This window comes from Oryx dammah, unplaced genomic scaffold (assembly GCF_014754425.2).
Source record: "Oryx dammah isolate SB20612 unplaced genomic scaffold, SCBI_Odam_1.1 HiC_scaffold_3, whole genome shotgun sequence".
In the NCBI taxonomy this organism is placed as follows: domain Eukaryota; kingdom Metazoa; phylum Chordata; class Mammalia; order Artiodactyla; family Bovidae; genus Oryx; species Oryx dammah.
The window spans coordinates 21,571,193-21,593,613 of record NW_024070187.1 but is presented as its reverse complement, the minus strand read 5'-3'; the positions used below and the strand labels follow the sequence as shown (position 1 = coordinate 21,593,613).

At 37.7% G+C, this 22,421-nt stretch overlaps 1 protein-coding gene and 1 long non-coding RNA gene across 2 annotated transcripts in view; one reads left to right on the top strand and one right to left on the bottom strand.

Annotated features, from left to right (window-relative positions):
- The window catches only part of LOC120861882, a 13,436-nt gene extending 6,914 nt beyond the window's left edge, over positions 1–6,522 (bottom strand). The window contains exon 1 of the long non-coding RNA XR_005720645.1: positions 6,354–6,522. This is a non-coding gene — a long non-coding RNA (uncharacterized LOC120861882). The remainder of the gene's footprint in view (positions 1–6,353) is intronic.
- On the top strand, positions 6,456–22,421 carry CISD2 (CDGSH iron sulfur domain 2). The gene is made up of 3 exons (XM_040237784.1): positions 6,456–6,824; positions 19,621–19,835; positions 21,308–22,421. Exons 1-3 carry the CDS (start codon positions 6,722–6,724, stop codon positions 21,395–21,397), a joined length of 408 nt encoding a protein of 135 aa, XP_040093718.1. The 5' UTR covers positions 6,456–6,721; the 3' UTR covers positions 21,398–22,421.

Sequence of the window (22,421 nt, the reverse complement as noted above, 5' to 3'; positions counted from 1 at the left end):
GCCATCCAGCCATCTCATCCTCTGTTATCCCTTTCTCCTCCTGCCCCCAATCCCTTCCAGCATCAGAGTCTTCCAATCAGTCAACTCGTCGCATGAGGTGGCCAAAGTACTGGAGTTTCAGCTTTAGCATCATTCTTTCCAAAGAAATCCCAGGGCTGATCTCATTCAGAATGGACTGGTTGGATCTCCTTGCAGTCCAGGGGACTCTCAAGAGTCTTCTCCAACACCACAGTTCAAAAGCATCAATTCTTTGGCGCTTAGCCTTCTTCACAGTCCAACTCTCACATCCATACATGAATACTGGGAAACCATAGCCTTGACTAGACGGACCTTAGTCGGCAAAGTAATGTCTCTGCTTTTGAATATGCTATCTAGGTTGGTCATAACTCTTCTTCCAAGGAGTAAGCGTCTTTTCATTTCATGGCTGCAGTCACCATCTGCAGTGATTCTGGAGCCCAAAAAATAAAGTCTGACACTGTTTCCACCGTTTCCCCATCTATTTCCCATGAAGTGATGGGACCAGATGCCATGATCTTCGTTTTCTGAATGTTGAGCTTTAAGCCAACTTTTTCACTCACCACTTTCACTTTCATCAAGAGGCTTTTTAGTTCCTCTTCACTTTCTGCCATAAGGGTGGTGTCATCTGCATATCTGAGGTTATTGATATTTCTCCCAGCAATCTTGATTCCAGCTTGTGTTTCTTCCAGTCCAGTGTTTCTCATGATGCACTCTGCATATAAGTTAAATAAGCAGGGTGACAATATATAGCCTTGATGTACTCCTTTTCCTATTTGGAACCAGTCTGTTGTTCCATGTCCAGTTCTAACTGTTGCTTCCTGACCTGCACACAGATTTCTCAAGAGGCAGGTCAGGTAGTCTGGCAAGAATACACAGAAGAACTGTACAAAAAGGATCTTCACGACTCAGATAATCACAATGGTGTGATCACTCATCTAGAGCCAGACTTCCTGGAATGTGAAGTCAAGTGGGCCTTAGAAAGCATCACTACGAATAAAGCTAGTGAAGGTGATACAATTCCAGTTGAGCTGTTTCAAATCCTGAAAGATGATGCTGTGAAAGTGCTGCACTCAATATGCCAGCAAATTTGGAAAACTCAGCAGTGGCCACAGGACTGGAAAAGGTCAGTTTTCCTTCCAATCCCAAAGAAAGGCAATGCCAAAGAACGCGCAAACTATCGCACAATTGCAGTCATCTCACATGCTAGTAAAGTAATGCTCAAAATTCTCCAAGCCAGGCTTCAGCAATACGTGAACCATGAACTTCCTGATGTTCAAGCTGGTTTAACCAGAGATCAATTTGCCAACATCCGCTGGATCATGGAAAAAGCAGGAGAATTCCAGAAAAACATCCATTTCTGCTTTATTGACTATGCCAAAGCCTTTGACTGTGTGGATCACAATAAACTGTGGAAAATTCTGAAAGAGACGGGAATTTTATACTTAGAGCAATCTTAATTACCAACCCCCGCCACAAGAGCCACATGTGATTAGCATTGGCACACTGCACTATCATACACACTGTGCAGCCCTAGAGCAACTGCTGTAAAAAACAAAACAAGATGCAGCTACAACAAAAAAAGATGTGTTTATGGTGATGTAAAAATGATAACTATGATGAAGATAAATGCTAACACTATTTGCACGTCTATGTGCCGGGGACTGTTTCAGTTGCCTCGTACATATTAACTCACTGAATTAGTATATACCATACAACTTTAAGAGGTAAGTATTATCTTCATTTTATAGGTTATATAATCTACCCTGGCACAGCCAGAATTCTAGTCCAAATCGTCTAGCTCCAGAATCTTCTGATCTTATCTATTATGCTATACTACTTTCCGGTAGTAGATGCTAATCAGTTTCTTGCTGTTTATTATACTGTTTTAATTGGAGAAGGCAATGGCACCCCACTCCAGTACTCTCGCCTGGAAAATCCCATGGACGGAGGAGCCTGGTAGGCTGCAGTCCATGGGGTTGATAAGAGTGGGACACGACTGATCGAATTCACTTTCACTTTTTACTTTCATGCATTGGAGAAGGAAATGGCAACCCACTCCAGTGTTCCTGCCTTGAGAATCCCAGGGACAGGGGAGCCTGGTGGGCTGCCATCTATGGGGTTGCACAGAGTCAGACACGAGTGAAGCAACTTAGCAGTAGCAGCAGCATACTGTTTTAAAATATCTTTTCTTGACAAAATGAAAAGTTGGCAAACCCATGTTCACTTCCTTAATTTAAAAATGTATTGGTTGGTGAAATGTGAAAACCTGGAAATCACCAATTTATAGGACCAGCAGAGAGAAAGAAAATGAAAATTTGAGGGAAGATAACTGATGGAACAAGATCTTAGAGGATCAGTTCTAGAACATAGGGAGCTGGTAGACCTGAAGGACTGGGAAGTGCTAAGTACAGGAGGAATTATAGCCACATTCAGAGATGATGGTGAGGAAAAAATCTCCAGTAACTAAAAATCAAGGTCATCTGAACACAAATAAGACTGGTAGTATCAACTTAGAAGGCTTAATAAGTAAATAATAAAGAATGGTGAAGATCTGGAGCAACTTTTGTGAGGAATGGGGAAAAAAAAAAAAAAAGCCAGGAATGAACTGACAGCCAGAAAAATAGAAATGGTTTCAACACTAAATATATCGAAGAAGTCAAAGAATAAGGTTAGAGGGAGTAACGGAGTGGACAATGTATAAACAAGTATAGCAAGTTGTGGTTAGAAGACAAATTTAAGATCTCAAAGCCAGAATAAATGCTCGTTCATTGATCATGATGATACTGATGATAATAACCATTTATTAAGCACACACACTAAAAAAATTAATTAAATCTAGTCATAACAACCATTACTATCAGCATATTACAGAAGAGAAACTGAGGTCCTAGTGAATTTTCAGTAACATTCAAGTTTTTCATAAAACTTAATAAAATGACTCTGAAATTCATATACAGTAGGAAAGAATCTGGCATTTCCAAGGAAATAGGTGAATATTAACCATTGTTAATATCTTGCTGGGTATTAACACTTATAATAAAGCTGCAGCAATTATGATAGTGTGATAATATAATAGAGGTCATACAAATTAACCAATGAAAAAGAAAAAACAGTCCATGGATGTGTGGAAATCTGATTTGAAATCAATGACATTACAAACTATAAAAGAAAAGTCACACTATTTAATAGTTGTTGCTAGAACAATTAGTTGTTTATATATAAAATAAATAAATTAGATCTCTACCTTATGCACAAAAATAGTAGATTGAGTTAAAAAAAGAATAAAATATGAAGAATAAAAGTTTATAATTTTTAGCAAAAAGATGAATATCTTTGTCATTCTGAGGTAGGAAATGACTTCTTTTCTTTAGGAGATTTCTTAAATCAGACACTCAAAGCAAAAAATATACAGGAAAAGATGAATAAATCTGATTACATTCAAACTAAATTTCAGTGTAAAAAAAGACACCATAACAAATGCCAGAGAAAAGGCATGGACTGGAAGATGACAGGCAACTAACACAACCTATAATGTATTATTATCCAGAAAACATAAATCAATGAAAAAGATGAGCAAAGCAATAGAAAAATGGACAAAGATGCCCAAAGATGTCCTGGAGGCATTTGGGATTAGTATTAGACAATGTGGGCTGGAAATAGAGGTTTGGGCTGTATCAGCTTACTTAACATATATAAATTCACAGAACTAGATGAGTTTCTAGGAAAGCATGTAAGGCAAGTAGAAATTTGGGCCTAGCTAGGACATAAAGCAAGCAAAGGATTACCAATCCTCATTCTTCCCCTATCCAACCTGGGGCTGTACAGCATGAGGGATCTCAGTTCCCCAACCAGAGATGGAACCCATTCCCCCTGCAGTGGAAGCACAGAGTCTCAGAAACTGGACCACCAGGGAAGTCTGCTCACTCAAATTCTTAATACTAATCACTGCTTTAACATATCCACATACTATTTTGTCTGGCTTTTTCTGATCATAACTTTATGTCTTTTAAAGATGAGGTCTAAATATAAGAAATAAACACTTACAATAAAACCAGATTTTGGGACGTCCCTGGTGGTCCAGTGGTTAAGACTCTGACCTTCTGTAGGGGGTGTGGGTCTCATCTCTGGTTGGGGATCCCTCACACCATGTGACATGGCCAAATTAATTAATTTTAAAAACTCCACATTTTGTTGGGTATTACATCAGAAGATGATACTGGGGAAGATTAAGAGCAGGAGAATGGGGCAACAGAGGATGAGATGGTTGGATGGCATCACCGGCTCAATGGAGATGAGTTTGAGCAAACTCCAGGAGATAGTGAAGGACAGGAAAGCCTGGTGTGTTGCAGTTCATGGGGTCAGAGTTGGAGGTGACTTAAAAACTTAACAACAACATTAGATGGTGGTCAGACAAGCCTGCCACTTCTGTTTGTAACAATTACCTTCAGCTCCTCTACTTTATGTTCTGCCAAGAAGGTAGGGTGGTAGAAATGAAGTGGAAATTAAAAAATAAAACAAAACAGGGCTTAAAATTTAAAGCAAAGGGAATGTAAGAAAATGTTCCCTAAAATGCACAATAAGGGTTTTTTTTAATTGGTGGGGTTAGGAACTATCTCCTTTTATACATTGTATATATACATATATATAATTAATGCCTCAGAAATAGCTAATGTATGTCTACACATCTTGAAATTTTAAGACAAAAAAAAGAAAAATGTTTCATCCATATAGACTTCTATTCACTGCATTTCTTCTACTTGGATAGCAAAACAGCTATCCACTGCTCAAAGCAGTCAGTCACAAAAGAACTACATAGAGGATAATTTAACTACATAGAGGATAATTTCTTTTATATGATGTAAGAACATGGAAAGGAAGAATAGTGGTGGTGGTGGCAAGGGGATGTGATTAATAGGGACACAGAGAGACTCCATGGTGTGTTTGGTGTATTCTGTATATGTGGATCTGGGTGTTGGTTACATTGACTTGGTCATTTGGCACTTGAGTATTTTATTATATACCTCTTAACTGAGGTATATATCTCTTAATCCTTTAAAGAAAAACTTCTTAGAGGCCTTAGGAATCTCACTTAACACAGCTCACTTAACACAGCTCCTGTCAAGACAACAAAGCCTCTAAATAAGAAATGAATATTTAGTGGCCTCTCTAAGCTTTCTTCCCCTAATGGCTCCACTCCCACAAACCACCCTGCCTCAACCACCTCCCAAAACAACAGTCTTAAGGACAAGGTAGTTGAGCTCATCATTTTCAGGATAAACAAGCTCCAGGATCCTTCTTCCGCTAAATCAAAAGTAAGCTCCCAGGAGTGAACTGAAAGGAATCTGAATGTAAACACCAACCTTTCAATCATCACTTCTATACTACCTTAGCTCATGAACATGAATCTGTATCTAAACATCTTGGTAGAAATTTCCATTATAATTTTACTTTGACAATTTTGACCAGGGTAAAATGACAGAAAATCAATTCATCTAGATTTCAATTAATTCTCTTATTGAGGATTTTTTTAGTGAAGGACGATAACAAATATTAAACAGTCCAGAGAATGAAAAGTTACTTTAAAAAAATTCCTTTTCACTTTAGGATGAAATAACAAGAGAAAATTTTTTTAAAACTTACATAATAACAATTGGTTGTTACATTTTAAGTCATACAAGGTGAAATACTGGCCCTTGTGCAGTTCATTGTTCTATGTCGTCGGTCAAGCAGGGTTCAGACAGGAAATAAGGCTGGGTTATTAAGATACAAATACACAACATGCAATCAGCAAGTGCATTACTTCGGATACTTACTTTAAAAACATGAAACAAAGTCATGTCAAGGAAGGTGCTTCAAGGGACTGAAGCTATCTCCTTTCTATTTTTTCGGTGTTAATAAACCTAAATAAAAATTAAAGCTCTCCAAGGATACTTTAGTTTGTAGCAGAAGCCCCACAACATGAAATAAGGGAAACTCTAAATCTTCATATTCTTTTACCACTTTCCCAGTTTTAGTTAACCGGAAAAAAAAAATCTGATCTACAGAAGAAGAATTATCTACTGGAAATAGATCTCTAAGTAAGGACTCTAACGGGTCTGGTCTGAGTCAAGGCCTCAGAGCAGTCTGGCACTAAACAGCCTAGGAGCAAGGTTGTGAGCAGTGCCTAGTTTAGGTATCTTCTTTCTTTAAAAAAAAAAAAAAAAAAAGCCAGATTTGTAGAGGGGAGAGAGCGAAATTAGGCGCTGCTGGGTTCGGGGGGGAAAGGGTGCTCTAAGGCGAATTTGCAATTCTGGGGTCGTGGCCCGAGGTAAAAAGCGACGCCAGGAGAAACTCACTTTTGAAAGGCACCTTCCGGTTACACTGTACTCTCACGTGCTTTACCTCCTCGGACACAGTATCGTTTCTTGGGCCTCCGGACGTGAAATGCCCACGGTGAAGGCCCTCTTCCACCTCAAGACTCAGAGGCGGGCCTCGCTGCCCCGCGGCCGCCCGCGCGCCTTCGGCCTCCGCGGGGCGCGCACGTCACCGGCCCGCTGCCAATCGGCGCCGAGCAGCTCACCTCTCCGGGCTGGGGGCCCCCAGCCCCGCCCCAGCCTGGTCCCGGCAAAGAGCGCCGGTCGGCCGCTTCCGCTCTGGGCGCAGGCGCAGCAGCTCTGCCGGAGAGCCGCGGGAGTCGGGCGAGGAGCGGACGCCGCCGGCCAGGATGGTGCTGGAGAGCGTGGCCCGCATCGTAAAGGTGCAGCTCCCCGCGTATCTGAAGCGGCTGCCAGTGCCCGAGAGTATTACCGGGTTCGCCCGGCTCACAGGTAGTCCGAGCCTTCAGCCGGTCCCCATCCTTGCTAGCTTCCCCAGGCGGAGGGTGGGGGCGGGCGTCTGAAAGCCCTGCGGCCGAGGGGCGGGGCGGAGCCTGGCGGGTGGCGCGTGACCTGGGAGCCCACTCCAGTATTCTTGCCTGGAGAATCCCGTGGACAGAGGAGACTGGTGAGCTACAGACTGGGGTTTCGCAAGGAGTCGGACAGGACTGAGCACAGCACCCCCACTACCATTCTCACTGCAGTCGCAGAGTAGGTGGGCATGCGCCGGCACTGCATCCTCAGAGTGTATGTGAGGCCACATCTTGGGACTTGGCGTCCCCCTGAGCTTATCTTCATGTCTGTCTGCAGTGTCTTTCTGTGTTGAGAGATCAGGTTTTTGCAGAGAAGGTGCTGAGTTGGGAACAGGCCCATTTTTTTCATCTCCGTCGCTCCCTGCAACGTTGCTGGTTTATTTTAAAGCAGGAAAAGTCGTTATCCAAGGCTCAAAGGCTCTGTGTATCAGGCTATCCCAGCTCTTGGCTGAGTTTGACCCACATAGTGTGGGTGTGTCTGTGTGAGAGAGAAACACACATACACATGTATTTGGTGGTTTTATTTACTAACAAAATTAGACAATTCCAGTTCCATGGGGGAGTGTCAACCTGTCATGGGGTCATTTGAGGTCATCACCGTATCTACGGGCCTGGAAGCAATTTAGTTTACTCGAGTTGAAGGAAAGATACTTTTGCTGGTATGACAGACCAAAAATTAGAAAGTGAAATTTACTGATGACATGTAACATTTGCACTTAAGTTCCCTCCTTTACAAAATAGAACCCACAGGGTGGGATTTCATATCTAAAAGATGAACATTTCCAGAATGCTGCCAAAACTTGGACGATTTTGTTGGGTTCTGAGCTTTACAATGCAAGTGAGATATGGGTAAACCAGACTCAGGGACTGATTTAGGATGATGGTGGGGGGAGGAGGTTGGGGAAGCCGGTTATTGATAAAGCAAACATTGAACTCATATGTTCTGACTGATTACCAGGGAATGTAAGCATGAGTTAAGATAATTTTGAGGTAAATAGGGCTGCTTCTGGAGCAGTTTAGATATCTATGGTAGCTGACTTGCTGCTGCTAAGTCACTCTGTTCGACCCCATGGAGGGCTCCCACCAGGCTCCCCCGTCCCTGGGATTCTCCAGGCAAGAACACTGGAGTGGGTTGCCATTTCCTTCTCCATGGTAGCTGACTTAAAATACAGTATTTAGAAGGCTGACAGATAGAAGAAAAATAAGATGTATTTTGTGTAGACCAGAAGACAACTAGGGCCAAGTTAGTGATAGTTATTTGAACATGGATTTTAGCTGCGTGTTAAAGGAATTCTTTTTTTTTTTTTTTTAATTAGAGAATACTTTACCTTAATAGGGTGCTTTGAGAGCTATCCCCTCTAGGAGATTTTAAAAAAAAACAAAAGGCAGTGTCTGGTGGTAGATAGGCAAGATGCGATAAACTAGATCTAAATCTAGTCTAAATCTAGAGATTCTTTAAATAATAAGCACAGACATTTGCTTTGTTGACAAATGGATTGTGAAAATTTAACCTTTTTAGATGTTAAAAGGTTTGACAGAAAGCATGTAATTGAATAGAAAGAGTGGTAACTGAGTAATAAACACTAAAAAAAAAATCTACACATAAGGAGTAACATAAAAGTAACATAAGATGAAAAAGCTTTCAGACCAAGTGTTTGTAAACATCTTAGTCCTCTTTTGATTTTACTAGTTTATTCTGATGGCTTACAGCAATTATATTAAATTTTGACTTTTTCTCCCCTTATTTTTTTACATCACAGTAGGCCTAACCATTTCCCTGCAGCTGGAGGTTTTGAATGTTTTTAGTATGTATATTTTATTCATAATGTTCAGTGGGTAAGTAGCCCTATACCAATTATTTTTTCCCCTCTTTAAATTATACCTTTAAATGTATTCATTAAATGGTAATAATACATCAAAAGGATACAATCATTTTGTGACATTTGTTCCCAGTTGCCAACTTACTTTCTTAATAATTTGTGTAAATTAACTAATGAGTTTTTAGCAGTCAAGAAAGAAAAAAAAAAAATCCCCTTACTCCCATGCCAACCTGTGCGTGCTAAGTCAACTCTTTGCCACTCTATGGACTGTAGCCTGCCAGGCTTCTCTGTCCGTGGGAGTCTCCAGGCAAGAGTGGGTTGCCATTTCCTTCTCCAGGGGATCTTTCCAACCCAGGGATCAAACCCAGGTTTCCTGCAGCCCCTGCACTGCGGGTAGATTCTTTACCCTGAGCCACCAGGGTGAACCCAGTTTAACCTTAATTATGTGTGTTGATTCTGATTGTGGCTGGTTTTATATTAAAGTTTTCCATAAATAGAGTGTAGATGAAGGAGACTGGAAGGTATGATATTTGACTTAATGACTAGAAGACTTTCAAACTTTTTTTTTCCCTCTCAAGAAATTCTGTCCTATTAAGGCATTAAGGAAACTCAACCTAAACCTTTTCCCTCTTGAATAAATAATATATAGTAGTTTCTTCTTTGATGCTCTTCAATACTTAATGTGAAGAATGATTCTCAGAAATAATGACAACTCTGGTAAATATCTTTATAGTGCATATTTAACCTGTCGAATTACAGTGTGTCTGCATTTTAGTTCTCATTGTAATGTCCATTTGTTTAGGAAATGATGTTTGTAATAATTACTTTACAAAAAATGAGACAGTCTGCTGTGCACTGAACAAAGATAATATAACAGTTGCAGGATCTGTTTTGGAGCATTATGGAAGAAAAACTTAAATGACCAATTTCCTCTCTGAGCTGCATCTCTTGATTAGATTGTATTCGCTAATGACATTTGGATGTCTTGAAGGAACTACTTTTAGAATCCATCTTAGACCTTTTTTTTTTGTTGAAATAAAAACCTGGAAGATAACTTTTCAAAATAAATTGTTTAAAATGTCTACCAGATCAAAAATATTTTCATTTCTTCTCTATGATAATTAGAGCAAAAAAAAAAGTTACAGTTCACATTATTGTTGCCTGTTTTTCTGTCCCTATTTAGATCGAGTGGTGTTTTAAAGCAATTGACTCTCTCATGATGACTCTGCATTCTTAGTAAACACTTGGAGATCCTTAATTACTGTACAGTATTTATAGACAGCCCTTACCTGTCAAAACAACTTTGTTAGAAACCTATCTTTGTTTAGGTTACATTGTTAACAGTGAGGCATTTAAGGTAAATTAGTATAATTCCCCCTTTGAAAGTATATTGTATTCAAATATATTAACCTTTAAAAAAGCTTTCCCTGTCATACAGCCTTTTAAAATAGAATAACAAAAAGCTTCCCATTCAAAAGTCAAAAAAGTTTGCTTCTAGATTGAAAAGCTAGTTCTGAAACTTTGAATATAGTAGTTCTTCCCGACTTAAAAAGCTAATTTCTTTGAAATGTAATGGTTTTACTCTTAAAGCAAGGAATCCTTGGACTGTAATATTTTTCCCAGAGTAACACAAATATGTCAAGAGCTGACGCTTTCAGGAGGATTAGCTCTAGAAAGGGCCAGTTTTGAGTAAAGAATTAAAGAAGTGGAACAGAATTGAAAACATATATCCACAGAAAGACTTATACAAGCATGTTCATAGCAGCCTTATTCATAATAATCCCAAGTTGGAAGCAGCCCAGGTACCCACCATCAGGAGAGTGGATACACAAATTATGGTATATTCATGGAATGGAGTGCTGATTAGTAATAAAAAGAATGATTTACTGCATGAATCTCAAAAATTTTATAAAAAGCCTTTGTCTATAGGAATCAGTGGTGGGGAGATAGACTGGAAGGGGGCTGTGTGCTGTGCTTAGTCACTCAGTTGTGACTCCATGGACTGTAGCCTGCCAGGCTCCTCTACCCATGGGGATTCTCCAGGCAAGAAAACTGGAGTGGGTTGCCATTTCCTCCTCCAGGGGATCTTCCTGACCCAGGGATTGAACCCAGGTCTCCCTCATGGTGGGTGAATTCTTTACTGTCTGAGCCACCAGGGAAGCCCAAGAAAACTTGAGTAGAGTGGGTAGCCTACCCCTTCTCCAGGGGAACTTCTCAACCCAGAAATTGAACTGGGGTCTCCAGCATTGGAGGTGGAGTCTTTACCAGCTGAGCCAGTAAAGCCCAAACCCACTCCCGTATTCTTGCCTGGAGAATCCGATGGACAGAGGAGCCTGGCAAGCTACAGTCCATAAGGTCCCAAAGAGTTGGACATGACTGAAGCAACTGGTTGGGATCAAATGCTTATGTCTCCTGCATTGGCAGGCAGGATCTTTACCACTAGCGCCACTTTGGAAGCCCCTCAGTGGAGGCTACAACAGTGTCTTTAGTTGTCACAGCTCAGAGCTAAACACCTGAGATGTTTGTTTTATTGTATGTAAATTTACCTCATTTTTTTTTTAAAAAGAAATGGAACAAAAGATGAATTTTCTTAATAGGAAAGTATAATAAATGATTAAGTTCAAGCTAAAGAGTTACATTTATTAACATGTAAATAATAAAGTTTATTTTTTAGAGATTAAAGAATTTTATTTCAGAAAACTTATTTTTGAGAATTTGGAAAAATATTTACATACTGTAAGTTGTAAAAGTTTTTTCCCCTCTTCCGAGGTAGACCAACTAAATTTAAAAGTCAGTGTAATTAAAAATCTTTTATGGAGAACAATTTTGATGTCATTTAAAACATTTTCTTCTATGTAACCTCTCTGCAATTTAGAATTCCTCGTGTCATCTAGTATTTGTTGAGCACTTACTGTGGGACAGGCAATGTTCTAGATACTGGGACACTGTTCTATTTATAGCAATGAGTGGAAAAATTGATTATTAATTTCATTTTATTGGCCCTTTGGTCCTAAGTAGTCTTTAAGTGGTAATAGTAAAGCCATCCATTAAAAATATTTTATTTTCATTTTTCTATAGTTAGAAGTGAAGTCATTTCTATGTTTTACCCATATTGATACATTAGAAAATAATTATGAAATTATCAGCAATCAAGTTACCAGTGTTATTTTTATGGGATCATTATATGCAGCCTTTTGAAAAGGAAGAATAAACAGAGCAAAATAGAAATGAACAATGTTACCAACTCTTGACTGGTGGGATTACAAGTTATTTTATTTTTTATACTTTTTAAAATTTTCAGATTTTATAAATTAAATGCTATTTCTGGTAATCCTTAAACAATTTTAGAATGTACTGTACAAAATACACATTAAACCTAACAATTAGTAGGTAATAGATTTCCCTTTTGGAGAAGGCGATGGCACCCCACTCCAGTACTCTTGCCTGGAAAATCCCATGGATGGAGGAGCCTGGTAAGCTGCAGTCCATGGGGTTGCAAAGAGTCAGACATGACTGAGCGACTTCTTTCACTTTTCACTTTCCTGCACTGGAGAAGGAAATGGCAACCCACTCCAGTGTTCTTGGCTGGAGAATCCCAGGGATAGCGAAGCCTGGTGAGCTGCCGTCTCTGGGGTCGCACAGAGTTGGACACGACTGAAGCGACTGAGCAGCAGCAGCAGCAGACTTCCCTTTACAGTACCTAATATATCTGCTGTAGCTCAATATATATCAAACAGGTTCATAAGAAATAGCCAATCTTAAGTTTTTTTAAAAATTTCTTTATTCTGTATTTCACATTTACCAAAAATCAGCTCTAACATATAATTTAAATGATTTAATTGAGCTTAATAGGCTGTATTATTTTCCTTTATAATTTTTCCTGTACTTAAATTGAAGTTTGTCATCTTTAAAAATAAATTTTCCTACATAACACTGTAGTATAAATTATTTTGTTGTAGGAAATAATAGTACCTTTCATGACTGTATTACTACGATGTTTTACCAAGGAATTAAGTGTTGAAAGAGCAACATTTTCTGAAGTAAATTTTAAAACAGCATTCTGTTTATTCCCTGAAATTTGTAGGTTAAGATAGGGAATGTTAAACTTAAGAATCTAAGTTAAGGTTATCATCTTTACATGTTCATTCTTTTAACTTTTTGATTTTGATTTACTCAACCTCTTGAGACTTTTAAATTTTGTAGTATACATAATAATACTTAATGTTATACTACATTCAAAAACATTTATTGAATAAGTACTGGTTCAAAATACTGTACTGGATGTTGGGGCCAATAACAGTCTAAGACATTTATTGCCTGATCTGGAAGATAAGTGTAAATAAATAATTGCAGTACAATGTGAGTGAGAAAGGGACTGACATTTACACTCTAAATGTCATTTATTCATTCATTAAGTCACTTAAATTCATTCATTTGTTAAGTCACTCATAAAACATTTATGAGGTTCTACTTTGTGCCAGGAAGTAGAGCTCCTTTTCCTATAGGATTATGGAGGAATCAACTTTGTAAACAGAGAACAGTAGTATGATAAAAGAAACGGAGGAAAAGGGGCTTGAAAGCAAAGGAAGGAGCGATTAATTTGCTTTGTGAAATTGAGAAAGATTTCCCTGGTGGCTCAGACAGTGAAGCGTCTGTCTACAATGCAGGAGACCTGGGTTCGATCCCTGGGTCGGGAAGATCCCCTGAAGAAGGAAATGGCAATCCACTCCAGTACTATTGCCTGGAAAATCCCATGGATGGAGGAGCCTTGTAGGCTACAGTCGATGGGGTCCCAAAGAGTCGGACAGGACTGAGCGACTTCACTTTCATTTTCTGGAGGAAGCAGTATTTGACCCTCGTTTTAAAGGGTCCACGTAAATGAGTCAGGTAGACCACAAGTAGAAAGGCATGGCAGACAGAAGGAATCCCTTATGCAAAGGACACAGGAAACCTGCCACTAGGTAATCTGTAGCTTTGGCTGGCTCTAAGTACAAGAGGGGTGGGATATTTGTGGGTGTTGAAACTGTCATAGTAGCCTTCCCAGGTCATAGACATGGTACTTTACGGAAACTGTTGGTCTACAGCAGCACCGTCCAAGAGCCTTTTTGTGATGATGGAAATGTTTTCTGTGCTGTCAAACATAGTAGCCACTAGCCACACATAATAGCTCCGGAGCTATTAAAATGTGACTAGTGTGTCTTAGAAACTAAATTATGAATTCTACTTAACTTTATTTAAATAGCCACATGTATTAATCATGTTTTTTTATGTTCTATTTTTTATGATTGGACATCTTCGGGACCTTGCTGGCCAGGGAGGTTTGCCCCCTCCCCGGACTAGCTGATGCCAAGAGATAGTAAACTACTTGCTTGTGAGCATATTTTTCATATGCAAACCAACCAATCCAAAGCCTACACTTCAAACACCTTTATCTAACTCTCACTTACCAAGCAGTATTTACCCTGCCCTAAATCACCCAACAGAGAAGGCGATGGCACCCCACTCCAGTACTCTTGCCTGGAAAATCCCATGGACGGAGGAGCCTGGTGGGCTGCAGTCCATGGGGTCGCAAAGAGTCGGACACGATTGAGTGACTTCCCTTTCACTTTTCACTTTCATGCATTGGAGAAGGAAATGGCAACCCACTCCAGTGTTCTTGCCTGGAGAATCCCAGGGACGGGGGAGCCTGGTGGGCTGCCGTCTATGGGGTCACACAGCTTCGGACATGACTGAAGTGACTTAGAAATCACCCAAGGCCAGATATGAGACAATTAAGGACCACCTCTATAGCCCAAAGCCCACTGAAATTATTCAGGCTAGCCAATACTAAACTGTTTACTGTGCCTTACCTTGCCTTTTCTGTAAACCACAATAAAGGCTTGTGGCCTTTTCTCTCACCTTGCTCCTGACCAAGCCTCATATGGTCATGGGTGGCCTGTTGTGCTCCCTCGTCTTGTGAATCGTTAAGTAAACTTTTCTTTCAAGGAAGTTGTCTCCATGTCTGTCATCTTACCATATCTGATTATAACAAAATCCTGGGTCCAAACAAAACAGTATGGCTAGTGGTTACTGTCTTGGACAGCAAAGATCTATAGATCTTCCTTCACCCCAGGAAACGGTTGTCATTTTCAGAATGTTAATTAATTCAGAGTGTTTCTGTGGAGTGTCTCCACTTTTGTTAAGAGACTAGAACAGATCAGCCTGACTGGCAAGATCTTACCCTTACAGAATTTCATTCTGGTGACTGAAAGATTACATCCCCAGAGATTTCTGCCATGTAGTATTGTCAGAAACTGTTTTTTCAGAGGAGCTGCTTCCAATCTTCATAATCTTAATGAAAACTACCATTCACTTTTATCTTCTCTGTGCCAAGCACTCTTATAGGTGCTGCACATATGTAAATAGGTTGTTTCATCTAGAGCTCATAACAAACCTTTGGCATGGTGTTATATCAAAAATAGCTTCGTTTTGGAAGAGCTAGTATTAAGCCAGCCTTTTAATAGTTGAATAGAAAGAACAGTTATTTCTGGAGAGTAGTTTTACTGAGAGAAGAACAGATAAAATTTTGGCTCTGTTGAATTTCATTCATAGTGACTGAGAATAGGCTCTGTACTTAATTTCCTGGGCTAAACCTGCTTAAGCTCCAGTTTACCCTCATGAAAAAACGGGAATAATAATGGTGCCTACTAAATTCAGTTAACACAATGTTAACTGAGGTATTAGTTGCACTCTTAGCATAATCTGTTCGTTTATTATTGAGATTTATTAGCATGCCTTAGCATATGACCTTCAATTTTTCTTTTTCTCCATTAAGCTATAGTGTTTATTAGCAAGGTGTCAGGTTAGCACTCAGTGAATGATGACAAGTGATAACTGTTAAGGTCAGAAGGGATTCCCTATGGAACCCAGCAGAGGCAGCGTACTAGCCAATATTTGATAAACGCATGCTGAAATATAAATATTTTGGCTCCTTGGTGTGTTTCTCTCTGCAGACATAGGGAACATATCATTTATGTCACTTACATTCCCTGTTCTTCACTTACATTCCCACTCATATGGTCATGGGTGGCCTGTTGTGCTCCCTGAGTACTACAGTGCTGGGTACTACAAAAGGCTTTAATAAATACTTATGAAGTAAGATGTATCTAATAATGAGATTATTTAGTATGTGAAAATTTCACCTAGCTCTTTAAAATAGCTTTTACACAACACAACATTTAGGTTTTTTTATAGAAATCACACTATGCCTTACCAAAAATGTAAAAATTAAAGCATTGAAGACATATTCTGTCTAAATTATAAATCAGTGGTAAATAGTTTATAAGAAATTCTGTTGTATGATTTTAGACATAGTGGAAATGTTTTCTAAACATATAAAATTGAGTTTTTTTTGTTTGTTTTTTGTTTTTTTTTTAATTTTTATTTTTACTTTATTTTACTTTACTGTATTGGTTTTGCCATACATTGACATGAATCCACCACAGGTGTACATGCGTTCCCAAACATGAACCCCCCTCCCACCTCCCTCCCCATAACATCTCTCTGGGTCATCCCCGTGCACCAGCCCCGAGCGTCCTGTATCCTGCATTGGACATAGACTGGTGATTCGTTTCTTACATGATAGTTTACATGTTTCAATGCCATTCTCCCAAATCATCCCACCCTCTCCCTCTGAGTCCAAAAGTCTGCTCTATACATCTGTGTCTCTTTTGCTGTCTTGCATACAGGGTCATCATTACCATCTTTCTAAATTCCATATATATGTGTCAGTATACTGTATTGGTGTTTTTCTTTCTGGCTTACTTCACTCTGTATAATAGGCTCCAGTTTCATCCATCTTATCAGAACTGATTCAAATTATTCTTTTTAATGGCTGAGTAATACTCCATTGTGTATATGTACCACAGCTTTCTTATCCATTCATCTGCTGATGGCCATCTAGGTTGTTTCCATGTCCTGGCTATTATAAACAGTGCTGCGATGAACATTGGGGTACACGTGTCTCTTTCAATTCTGGTTTCCTCAGTGTGTATGCCCACCAATGGGATTGCTGGGTCATAAGGCAGTTCTATTTGCAATTTTTTTAAGGAATCTGCACACTGTTCTCCATAGTGGCTGTACTAGTTTGCATTCCCACCAACAGTGTAGGAGGGTACCCTTTTCTCCACACCCTCTCCAGCATTTATTGCTTGCAGACTTTTGGATCGCAGACATTCTGACTGGTGTGAAGTGGTACCTCATTGTGGTTTTGATTTGCATTTCTCTAATAATGAGTGATGTTGAGCATCTTTTCATGTGTTTGTTAGCCATCCGTATGTCTTCTTTGGAGAAATGTCTATTTAGTTCTTTGGCCCATTTTTTGATTGGGTCGTTTATTTTTCTGGAATTGAGCTGCATAAGTTGCTTGTATATTTTTGAGATTAGTTGTTTGTCAGTTGCTTCATTTGCTATTATTTTCTCCCATTCAGAAGGCTGTCTTTTCACCTTGCTCATAGTTTCATTTGTTGTGCAGAAGCTTTTAATTTTATTTAGATCCCATTTGTTTATTTTTGCTTTTATTTCCAGAATTCTGGGAGGTGGATCATAGAGGATCCTGCTGTGATTTATGTCAGAGAGTGTTTTGCCTATGTTCTTCTCTAGGAGTTTTATAGTTTCTGGTCTTACATTTAGATCTTTAATCCATTTTGAGTTTATTTGTGTGTGTGGTGTTAGAAAGTGATCTAGTTTCATTCTTCTACAAGTGGTTGACCAGTTTTCCCAGCACCACTTGTTAAAGAGATTGTCTTTACTTCATTGTATATTCTTGCTTCCTTTGTCAAAGATAAGGTGTCCATATGTGTGTGGATTTAACTCTGGGCTTTCTGTTTTATTCCATTGATCTATATTTCTGTCTTTGTGCCAGTACCATACTGTCTTGATGACTATGGCTTTGTAGTAGAGCCTGAAGTCAGGCAGGTTGATTCCTCCAGTTCCATTCTTCTTTCTCAAGATTGCTTTGGCTATTTGAGGTTTTTGTATTTCCATACAAATCTTGAAATTATTTGTTCTAGTTCTGTGAAAAATATCGCTGGTAGCTTGATAGGGATTGCATTAAATTTGTAGATTGCCTTGGGTAGTATACTCATTTTCACTATATTGATTCTTCCGATCCATGAACATGATATATTTCTCCATCTATTAGTGTCCCCTTTGCTTTCTTTCATCAGTGTTTTATAGTTTTCTATATATAGTTCTTTAGTTTCTTTAGGTAGATATATTCCTAAGTATTTTATTCTTTTTGTTGCAATGGTGAATGGAATCGTTTCCTTAATTTCTCTTTCTACTTTCTCATTATTAGTGTATAGGAATGCAAGGGATTTCTGTGTGTTGATTTTATATCCTGCAACTTTACTATATTCATTGATTAGCTGTAGTAAATTTCTGGTGGAGTCTGTAGGGTTTTCTATGTAGAGGATCATGTCATCTGCAAACAGTGAGAGTTTTACTTTTTCTTTTCCAATTTGGATTCCTTTTCTTTCTTTTTCTGCTCTGATTGCTGTGGCCAAAACTTCCAGAACTATGTTGAATAGTAGTGGTGAAAGTGGGCACCCTTCTCTTGTTCCTGACTTTAGGGGAAATGCTTTCAATTTTTCACCATTGAGGATAATGTTTGCTGTGGGTTTGTCATATATAGCTTTTATTATGTTGAGGTATGTTCCTTCTATTCCTGCTTTCTGGAGAGTTTTTATCATAAATAGATGTTGAATTTTGTCAAAGGCCTTCTCTGCCTCTATTGAGATAATCATATGGCTTTTATTTTTCAATTTGTTAATGTGGTGGATTACATTGATTGATTTGCAGATATTGAAGAAACCTTGCATCCCTGGGATAAAGCCCACTTGGTCATGGTGTATGATCTTTTTAATGTGTTGTTGGATTCTGATTGCTAGAATTTTGTTGAGGATTTTTGCATCTATGTTCATCAGTGATATTGGCCTGTAGTTTTCTTTTTTTGTAGCATCTTTGTCAGGTTTTGGTATTAGGGTGATGGTGGCCTCATAGAATGAGTTTGGAAGTTTACCTTCCTCTGCAATTTTCTGGAAGAGTTTGAGTAGGATAGGTGTTAGCTCTTCTCTAAATTTTTGGTAGAATTCAGCTGTGAAGCCATCTGGACCTGGGCTTTTGTTTGTTGGAAGATTTCTGATTACAGTTTCAATTTCCGTGCTTGTGATGGGTCTGTTAAGATTTTCTTTTTCTTCCTGGTTCAGTTTTGGAAAGTTGTACTTTTCTAAGAATTTGTCCATTTCTTCCATGTTGTCCATTTTATTAAAATTGAGTTTTATTTATAATTATGGTGATTGTAATTCCTGAAATAAAACTAAACACAAATATACTAAGTGAGGATAATGAGATAGGGTATTGGATAGAGGATTTATTTCTGAAAACTTTGTTTTCCAGTTTCAAAAGTCTCAAGGCAGGCCACAAATAAAATAAAGTGGTCCTAGGTACTGGTTCCTTGATATTTATTCACAGTTTTACAGATAAGGTAAGAAATTAAAGTGAGAAGTAAAGAATAAGCTGAAGGGTGAAACATGCTATCTAAGTTCTTTTTAATTTTTTTTTAAATTTATTGACAGTAGGTCCTTTTTTGCAGGGGAATCAATGAAAGTTTATTAATTTATCATTAGCAATTGGAATAAGCAGTTATTTGGTATTTGTACACAACAGGTATTGACCTAGGTAATTTACATGTATTATTTAATTTTAAAATATTTATGTTTCATTTTTAACTAGACTACAGTAGGTCCTTGTTGGTCATCTGTTTTAAACATAGCAGTCTGTACATATCAGCCCCAAACTCCCAGTCCATCCCTATTTGAGTCCTTTTTCAGACTCTTAACAAATCTGTATTTTTAGTTTCAGAATGGCTTCGGTTATTGCCTTTCCTTGGTGTACTCGCACTACTTGGCTACCTTGCGGTTCGTCCATTCCTCCCAAAGAAAAAGCAACAGAAGGACAGCTTGATTAATCTTAAAATACAAAAGGAAAATCCCAAAGTGGTGAATGAAATAAACATCGAAGATTTGTGCCTTACTAAAGCAGCTTATTGTAGGTGCTGGCGTTCTAAGACGGTAAGATGTCCATTTACACATACACTAAAATTTTGTGCAATTAACATGCTTTTGCTTCTTAAATCCTCAGTTTTGAGGTTCTGTGAGATGAGAGACTTTTCCATAGTATCCAGCACTGAAAGTCTGTTCTAAATTAAAGTTTGCCTCTTCTGAGGCAATATACTTCCTACATTAGAAAAGTTAGAGCACCACAGAAACTTAATTGAGCAAGTTACTTAATCCTTAATCTCTGTCAGTTTTTTTAAATCTGATAATATCACAAATTTTTGAGGATTTAGTTAGATGATATATGTATAGTACAGTGCCTTCTATGTAGTATGAGCTAGTGAGTGGCAGCTGTAGTTATGGATGATTTTGAATATGGAAATTAAAAAGAAATTTGGTAGATGCAACTAGATTATCATATGATGTGAATTAAGTCAGACAGAAAAATACCATATAATATCATATATGGAATCTAAAATAAGACACAGATGAACCTACTTATCAAATAGAAACAGAATCAAGGCAGAGAACAGACTGGTGATTGCCAAGAGGGGTGGGGGTTGGGGAAGGGTAGAGTGGGAGGTTGGGGTTAGCAGATAAAGATTTTATATATAGAATGGATAAATGACAAGGTCCTACTGTACAGCATAGAAAACTATTCAGTATCCTATGATAAACCATAAAGGAAAATAATATTTTTAAAAAAAGAATGTATATATATGTATAACTAAATCACTTTTCTGTACAGCAGTATTTAAGACAATTTGTAAATCAATTATATTTCAATTAAGAACAAATAAATAGACAAAGAGGAGGAGTTTGGAATGATACATTGTAAGTAGTTGATGAGATCTGTTTTCTTCTGCTACTTTGGTCATAGGCTATTTGAGACTTTAAGTACAATAATGTTCATCATAGCATCATTTATAATAACAAAATCTTAGAAACAATCTAGATATCTGATAATAGAGGAATGATTAAAGTATGGTATAATACAAGAGTGCACATAGTAAAATGAGGAAAAAAAGATACCAAATTGTTAATTATTACTTATGAGTAAGTTTTTAAAAATATATTTTAAAATGTTTTTTAAAGTAGTATAATGTGCATGAGTTTTATAGTGCAAAAACATGAAAGAATTTAATTTGAATTTAAACTGCATCCTTTAAAAATTTAAAATAATTGAAAAGGTGAGCTCAGAGTTAGAGCTGTATAAAAAATAGGAGCTTATTTAAGACTATCATATTGACTTGTATGGAACCATCCAAAGCTTTTAAAATCTGCCAAATAATGAAATATTTAAATGTTAGGTTTGCCATAGTATTGGAAGGTAGTTAGCTATAGAACATATCTGTTGCTCAGAAAAGCTATCTAATGTGTTTTTTTTTCCTCCCAAAGTAATGGACTTTCTTTATAAGAGCATGTCAAAAATATTTCTACTTACTGACTCATTTGAAAAATAACATCTGCAATTTTTTCCTTTCTAGTTTCCTGCCTGTGATGGTTCACATAATAAGCACAATGAATTGACAGGAGATAATGTGGGTCCACTAATACTGAAGAAGAAAGAAGTGTAATAGTAATGAATTAGGATGGAATTCAATTCTGTGCTGTAAAAAGTTATAACAATATTTTTGCATTCTTTGTTTATAGAAGATCTTTCAAGTGGTGGTCTTAATTATTGCTACTGGTTGAATAATTATTTCTGCCAATTTATTTTCTTTTTACACTACTGTTTATATTTGATACTTTGTATATTCAAGCAGTCTTTATATAGAAATTACAGTTCTTCATTCTGACTTCAAAGAATTAATGTATCTTCCTACAAAGAATTAATGTATCTTCCTACAAAAAAATCAACATTTTTAATTTTAATTAATTGAGAAAGTTTTGGCAATGAGTGCAAAGCTGTTTGAACATCAATATTTTCAACAGAATCTATACTTTAAAAATGTCTCCCTCCACTATTAAATATGTATATATTTAGTACCCTTCTGTTTTGATCATTTGCAGTGATTTTTTTCCCCCTTCCATATTTCATTCTTTTTAGGTAAGAAAAATGTTGCTGTCAGAATTGCTTGAGTTTTCAGAGAGAAAAACTCTTTGCTTTTTAAATATTGTTCTCTATAAATGTGAATATCCGAATTTCAGAAAAAACAGGAACTGGGTATAAAAAGTTTCAACAAGGAACAATTATTTACATTATAAAAGACTTGTTTATAAAAGGTTTGTTTGTATCTGTTTACATGTGTTGTGTGTGTGTATGTCAGAGCCGTCTGACTCCGTGACAAAGTCAGGTAGGATGGCAAGAATACTTAGAGCTAAACTCATGAGCTGCTGCAGTTTGAAGGTCAGTTAAAAATAAAGTAAATCTGGTACAGCTGGGTCCCTTTGCTGTTCACCTGAAATTATCACAACATTGTTTGTTAATCGGCTGAACCCCAATATGAAATAGTTTAAAAAAATCTGAATTTATATTAATATGATAATAGTACAGTGTTCAAAATTGTATCTGTATAAACATTTTTCTGTTTATTACAGTGTCCAGTAAAACAAAATACAAAAGGTTTGCAAAATAAACTTATTGGAGAATCTTTAAAA

Coding starts and splice junctions, on each gene's coding strand:
- CISD2 (XM_040237784.1), top strand. CDS start 6,722: ATGGTGCTGGAGAGCGTGGCCCGCATCGTAAAGGTGCAGCTCCCCGCG. Junction 6,825..19,620: donor CGGGTTCGCCCGGCTCACAG/GTAGTCCGAGCC, acceptor CTGTATTTTTAG/TTTCAGAATGGCTTCGGTTA. Junction 19,836..21,307: donor GGTGCTGGCGTTCTAAGACG/GTAAGATGTCCA, acceptor TTTCCTTTCTAG/TTTCCTGCCTGTGATGGTTC.